The 7,357-nt window shown below is 41.2% G+C and overlaps 1 protein-coding gene across 1 annotated transcript; it reads right to left on the bottom strand.

Annotated features, from left to right (window-relative positions):
• Positions 1 to 6,585: 6,585 nt before the first annotated feature.
• Positions 6,586 to 7,055, bottom strand: LOC107001144. Its single transcript, XM_015199303.1, has 2 exons — positions 6,819 to 7,055; positions 6,586 to 6,759 (listed from the first exon to the last, which is right to left on the bottom strand). The coding sequence occupies exons 1-2, from the start codon at positions 7,053 to 7,055 to the stop codon at positions 6,586 to 6,588; spliced, it is 411 nt and encodes a 136-aa protein (XP_015054789.1).
• Positions 7,056 to 7,357: the final 302 nt, after the last annotated feature.

Genomic DNA, 7,357 nt, shown 5'->3' on the forward strand with positions numbered 1-7,357 from the left:
GATACTAGGAAAGGCTTGTTATAGCTAGAATTACCGCTTAATGAACCTGTAGGGAACACTTAAGCCCTAGTTACTCTCATTACTTGATAAAAATAAAATATTTAAATCTGTCACTTTTTTTATTTAGAAATAGCTAATTACATTTATTGCTTAAAAACCCCCTGTTTGTTACTTGTATTCGGAAAGGACTTCACTAAATAGAGTTAATAGTAGGTTAAAGTTAAGTCCAAATAATTTTCTTCATGGGATCGACCCCAACCTCATAGTTGGGTTTTTTACTTGATACGACCGCTTATACTTCTTTTCGAGTAGTAAATTTGAGCGTATCAGTGGTTTTGTTAAAAAGACTTCTAAAAGAAAGAATTATCAATTCATGCAAAAACACTATTCAATAATTGCTTGATTACTAGTTATACGTTGTTAATCCCTCATGGTTCCCACAACACTAGTTATGAATTTAGTTGTCCATGTTAGAAAGATCACAATTCATGTTTTTAGATGAAGAAATCATGAACTTACTTAGCAAGGAGAATAAACCCAGAAATTGCGCTTGAATTCACAAAACAAAATCTTTAAATAAAGCACGGAAATTAATAATTTGCTAAGTTGCAAAGAATAGTTCTCAAAGCAAGAACTAGAACAAGAGGAGTAGTAGTTAAACCCAAAAACGAGGTTTTTATCCCCTATTATAGAAAACAAAGTATTAATGCAAAAGAATTCAAATAAGGAAAGGTTTCTTCAGGGAATGCGACTTCAACCAACGTGACAACTGATGGGCCATCGATCGATCGACGGTTCATGATTTGCTTCTGTCAGTCACGCTTAGAGAATATTTTTCTCCCAGGAAGGCACCCTATCTGAATCAAATGACGGACCAACAACTCGACCCGTTGTTCCATCTACGATCCGTCAATGCTTCTACGTGACTCCACATTTAGATTCTTCAAATATCATGTGCTGGAACATTCGCAGTAGCAAACTAGAGTTCACTAGTATGGTCCGTTGATCGATCGATGGAACGTCGATCCCAATCATGGTTCCACAGTTGGTCAAACATCCTTGATTTCCTCTAATGCCTGGGCTTCTCATCTATGAACTTCACCTATGGAGCGTCTATTAAACGACGGCCCGTCGATTACCTCCGTAGTTCTGTTTCTACACTTTTTCCAATTGTCTTCTCCATTTTCTAAATAAACATCTTTCCTCCCAAATAAGATACAAAACTTGTTGAAACAGAAAGGCTCTAGACACACACAACTTTCATGTGAAATGCATTAGAAATACTGTGAAATCAGGGAACATCTACACCTCAACTTAAATTGGTTTATGTCCTCAAGTGACACACTATGACCCTAAACGACACTTGCATAGAAGCAGACACTGTAAGCTCTAGAAATCAAATGGCTATCTATCTCTAATCATTCTTGATTTAGCACAGATTACAACTCAGTCTCAACAAGCTAACTCATGCAGATCACATCATGAGACGAATTCACCATGCAACAGACTTCTCTACTATTTTTCCTCTTACCAAGGCACCAATTCTCTCACAATGTAACTAGTGCCCTCACTTCAAACAAAATCCTCAATTTTCACACAGTGAATATGACTTTTGAGTACAAGGATCTATTTCAACACTCGCGCTAAAGATTGAGTTCAAATACAGTTAGTACTCCATGCTATAGGCTTGCCCTTATGTTGGCTACTTAGGTTTACAACACTAGATCTAAGATCACCGTAGGACTTTCTTGGCTTGTAATCTAGGCTCAGGGTTAGGTTTGATACATTTTGGTACATTTAGTGACTATCTTCCCTCCTTGACATTACCGCTAAGCTTTTCACCTCTTTTGAATATGTTTGACCCCCTATTTCTTTTCTCTTCTTTCTTTTGCCTTATTTCACCCTTAGATTCATTACACTAGATCTAATATCACGACATGACTTTCATTTTTTTCTTTTTAAACTATTCTTTCATTTTCTCCAAATCACATCCTTATCTTACTTATGTTTTTCTTTTTAACATCCAACTCTTTTCACATCCATTTTTGGATCTTCGCTCATAATAGACACCCTCAACTCATAACTTTTCCATGATTCGAGGTGCACAATACCCGATGTTGGGTCAGGGCCGAGACGAGGTCATTTGTTTGTTGCATTAGCCACCCTCAACTTAGGCTTTTGGCCTAAGTCGAGGTGCACATGTCCAAGGAGGTACTGGGGCCAAAACATTAGACCCTGGAAATGAGTTAGTGAGAAAAAAATTGGTCTATTACTGGGTAACCATATTTGGATTAAAGGGGACATTTATTTCATTTGGTCAACCTCTTTTAGGCTAGATGTGGGCTATTTCGAACAAGGACCTATGATTACTTCCTAGATTCTAGAGTAGATTCGCTTAGCAGGACTAACCAGACAAGTTCTAGTTAGGCACCAACTATTAAACACTCAAATATCCTCGCACTCACTTGGCACATCGTTGCACTATCAGATGATCAGAATTCCCAGTTCAAGTTTTAGTTGAAGGTCAAACAGTTTGTGTCTTTTTATGTCATGTTTAGAGCCAACAAATTAAACTTATCTAAACCTATACATGCAAGCACTACAATTTGACAGGGTATCATTTTTGATTAGCCATCATGCTTCAGTGTTTCATGCTTTTACACATACATTCACTAATACATGCCGGTTCAACAGAAATTTAAGCAGTCTCTTATGGAAAAATAACACGGGCAACAAAACCCCAGAATAGGATCGTGAGTTGGCTACTCAGATTTTACCTTATCACTCACATTCAACTTACCCCACCCCAAAAAAAAAATTGTCCCTAATGCACAATAAATCATAAATATTAGGATGGTAGGTGAAGCAAACCTGTGGTGCATAGTGCCAATGACCTCTCAACAAGCGAGTGTGTCTAGTTTCACAGAGCCTGCAGGATCAATAATTCGGTTACCATCAGTAGTGCCCACATCTCTAAGGATGACACCATCACTATTGCCATCCACCTCTATCTTCGCACCATCAGTAGTGCTCCTTTTTTTGCTCACAGGTACGGAACTAGATGCCCTAATATTTAACTCTTTCCCCCTCATCTAGAGCATCTCCTCATCCACTAATGAGTCCCTCATAGCCTTTTCCATCTCCATCCGCTCCTTTCTTCTTGCACGGTCCTCATCGCCGGCCTCAGCGGTGCGGCTAGAATGGTGCCTCTTTCCATGAATATGGGGTTCAGGCTGTATCTCAGCAGGGACCTTGAACAAGGCCTTAAGCTCATTGTCTTCAGCTCGCTCTTTGGGGGCATGCTCGATCTCAATCCCTCGCATCTCGAAGATGGCATCAACGTCGGCTCGCAGGCTAGCCAGCTCCGTTTGAATGTCTGTGAGATCAGTGGTGGATGCTTTTCGGGCCAGGACATGTAGCTCTATAGTGTCAAGGCATTTGTGAACCACCTGAATTTGCTACTCTGTCTCCTTGACCACCCGTTTTTCTATGCGATCCTCTAACTCCGCTATGGAATTTTTCATCCATGGCTGTATATGATGGAATAGTGTGGCCATCTACGCCTCTAGCCTCTAGATTCTAGACTCTATCTATAGATATCACTGTTGTGACTGGTGGTGTTGACCTGGACGAGCTGAGGGGCCTACTAGCTGCATGTGAGGAAGAGATTGGAGTGGGGTCGACATGATCTAATACAGAAAGGTCAGCCACTTGGTCTAGCTCCACCGTGTTTGCAAGATTTTTTCCTAAAGGAGGAACCTTGACCTGGGGCTGTGTGCGGGGTGCTGCCACATTATCCTCATCCTTGATGAGACCTATATCCAATGTCTCGGTCAGGTATATAAGTGTGTCACATGCTATATTGTCACTCAAGCATCCCTGCACTTCTGAAAGATCAACATGTAAAGGGGTAAGTGGTTGAGGTCTTGAATGCCCTCTCGTGTATCTGTTCCAACATCATACGGCGAAGTCAATCTCTAGCCCTGCTACAAGTGCTGCCACCATGATTGCCCTTTCCTATATGAGTACGTTGTCAGCCTGTGTGGGTGACACTCAATTTTGGACCAGCAACGTGAATAATTTAGCCAAAAAAGTCAGTGTGGCCTTGCAGATGTTTACTCAGGGTGCAATGACCAAGTCATCCCGCTCACCATCTGCCGTTATATATTGGTCCAACCACATTTTCATTGCCTATAGCTTTTCTTCACTCCTCTAAAAGTCACCACCCCGAACAATTTCCAAGTGCTAATCAAATTGTGAAGTATTATGGCTCCACTCTGTACCGGTGGTGGGGTCGTATAGGAATCGGTGGATGGTGGCTTGCGAGATGTCGACCAAGCAGCCTCAGACCAATGTAGAAGTGAGAGGGTCCTGTTTGGCGGGTTGTTCCTGCTTGTCAATGGACCCTCGGAGAGTGCAAGTATAGGAAACATAGAACTCCCGCATAATATCCTCGTTATATGTGCCCAAGTCCTGATCTATCCAGTCGCACTTGTGGAGATTAAAGAGTCACTACACCTCTAGAACTGTATGTAGACTCCTTGTGAGGACTCGACGTTCCTCAGTGATCAGTCGGGTCCTTACCCCCTTTTTTTTAACTTGTTGGCATCCCTCTAGATTTTCCATTGTCCGTCAACACACCATCTTTTTAGTTTCTCTGCTACCAGGGTGGGGTCATCACGCGGTGTGTAGGTGCAGCTCCTGAGCTAGTGCCCTCCTTAGATAAGGCATGTTGTTCCTATTACCCTGATTCGGTTGTTTCTAGAGAGGTGAATTCGTATGCGGTGGCCGACTTTGTCCTTGAATATTGGTCCGACCCTGATCCTGCAACCGTGGTGGACTTGGAGCTTGATGCTGAGCCCCTTTTTATACTGGAAGTAGCTCCAGTTGGTGACTCGATCAATTTGCGCTCCTCATCAAACTGGAAGGCAGTGATTACATTGGGGTTCACCCTCCCCCTAGTGGCTCGGAATAATGGTGTTGGTGTCTTAGTGCTTGGAGGAACATTGACTAGGTAGATATGCGTCGGTGTATTGATTAATCAATCGATATTAGAGAGCGAACAACTTGGTAGACCACATTTTTTTTGGGGCCATTGTACCTGTGGATCACTTGTAAGTACAAACATAATTTAAGATACTCGAAAGAAATTATAAAAAAACATTAAAGGTAGCAGTTAAGGTTGAAAGACCCTATTGATGGTCCGTAGACCGATCTACGGGTCCTTGCACCCTTCCATCGATTGGATGTGTTGAAAAAGCTACTCTTTGATAGAAATGATGGATATGCAGGACGGCCCGTCGATAAATTGACAGATCGTAGACCACATCCGTCGTTTGACACTTGTGCTTATTGTTGTTCATGGAAAATTACGGACCCCATCGATGGTTCAATGGTTGAACGACGGTCCATAGACGGGGTCTCGTGACTGAGGCTAGTGCCATATTTTAGGCCTCTCTCAATTCAACTTCCGATTTTCTTTAGTGACTAATTCTAATAGCAATCAAGTCTATACATGCATTTCAACATATAATATGCGAGTATGTCGTTCCTAAGAATTTTAATTCCTTCAAATTTCTAACCATGATTTGTATAAAACATGAAACCCTAGTTCAGAACTGACATGTAGACTTAGACACACGAATTTAGGGTAGTTAATATGCTGCACAATCACTTTCTATCATCCCAAGGGTAATTACTAGAAAACTAGTGGCATGCAATGGTAATCGATTCAGTCCCAAGGTCAAGACCCACTCCCGACTTTGTCTTTTCAACTATGAATGAGAATTCAGAGTGAGGGCAAGTCGAATTACCTTTTAGGAAATGAAGATTGTTGTGATAGTGTGCCTACAATGATGTGTAACCCAAAGACAAAGCAGTGCACGCCGAACCCAATCACCGGACTTTTAAGGAGGAGGAGATAGAGAATTTGTGAGAAAGATGATTGGGATTTGGGGAAAGTGATAAGAATAATGGTTTGTAGAGATTTGGTGATAATTTAAGGAGTGGTTTAGGGATGAAATTAATGGGGAGAAAAGGTTATGGAAGGAATTCAAAAAGAAAGTGGAAAGGGGGAAGAATTTTAATGGTGGATTTTAAATATAGGAGGCTGGGTTCATGTAGGTTCATTGGTAGAATGGATCCATGAGACCCTATTGATGGTCCGTGGATCGATATACGGTCCATCGATGGGGACCGTCGATCACTCTTAGACTTCAAAAATTTTAAAGCTTACCTGGGATCTACGGACACCATTGATGGTCTATCGATTAAACGACGACCCTTTGATGGATTCCCTAGACATCTGCACCAGACCAATTTTTGTAGTTTTCTGATTTTGCCTCCTGCACATGTAATAATAGTTATGCCATTATTTAATTATTTTTCTGGAAACCTTTCAATCATGGACCCTATTCTAATCTCTAGCACACAGAACAAAGAAAATGAAACACTTAGAGCAACTAAACAAAACTATGATTCTTTCTACATGGAAAACAACACCTATCGTTGGCTAGAGTGTACACCTTGGGTTACCTCCCAAGAAACGCTTACTTTAAAGTCATGGCACGACGCATGCCCCTTTGATTACTCAGACTTTATATGGTAGGCCTCAATCACTTCGTGAACACTCTCCGAATGTCCCAGATAGATCTTTATCCTTTGTCCATTGAATGTGAACCTTGTGCCTTCCTTGTTCTCTAGCTCAATCGCTCCATGTGGGAATACTTTGGTGTTGAGGAATGGCCCTGTCCATTTGGACTTGAGTTTGCGCAAAAATAAGCAAAATTAGAGTTGAATAGAAGCAAAAGATCACCAACCGCAAATTCTCGCTTTTCAATACTTTGGTCATGATACTTCTTCATCTTCTCTTTGTAAATGGCTGAACTTTCATAGGCTTCTAGGAAAAACTCATCAAGAACATTCAACTCATTTAGACTTTGTTCTGATGCTCCTGTCCAATCCCAGTTCAGTCTCTTCATTTCCCAAATCACCTTGTGCACTAGCTCTACCGGTAAGTTATAAGCCTTCCGATATACAAGTTGGTATAGAGACATACTGATGGGGTATTCCCTTGACCAATCAGTTCTATTGGCATTTACAGTTTTCAATAGAATCTATTTGATCTCCAAGTTGGACATTTCAACTTTCCCGCTAGTCTATGGGTGGTAAGGAGTAGCCACCTAGTGGCGAACACCATATTTTTCCAGCAGTGCTTGTAATAACTTATTATAAAAGTGAGAACATCTGTCGCTAATAATGGCCCTAGGTGTGCCAGATCATGAGAAAATATTCTTCTTGAGGAATAAAGTGACATTCTTCCCTTCATTGTTGGGGAGCTCAACTGCTTCTACTCATT

This window comes from Solanum pennellii, chromosome 10 (genome assembly GCF_001406875.1).
Source record: "Solanum pennellii chromosome 10, SPENNV200".
Taxonomy (NCBI): domain Eukaryota; kingdom Viridiplantae; phylum Streptophyta; class Magnoliopsida; order Solanales; family Solanaceae; genus Solanum; species Solanum pennellii.

Coding starts and splice junctions, on each gene's coding strand:
- LOC107001144 (XM_015199303.1), bottom strand. CDS start 7,055: ATGTCTCTATACCAACTTGTATATCGGAAGGCTTATAACTTACCGGTA. Junction 6,760..6,818: donor TTGAAAAGCGAGAATTTGCG/GTTGGTGATCTT, acceptor CGCAAACTCAAG/TCCAAATGGACAGGGCCATT.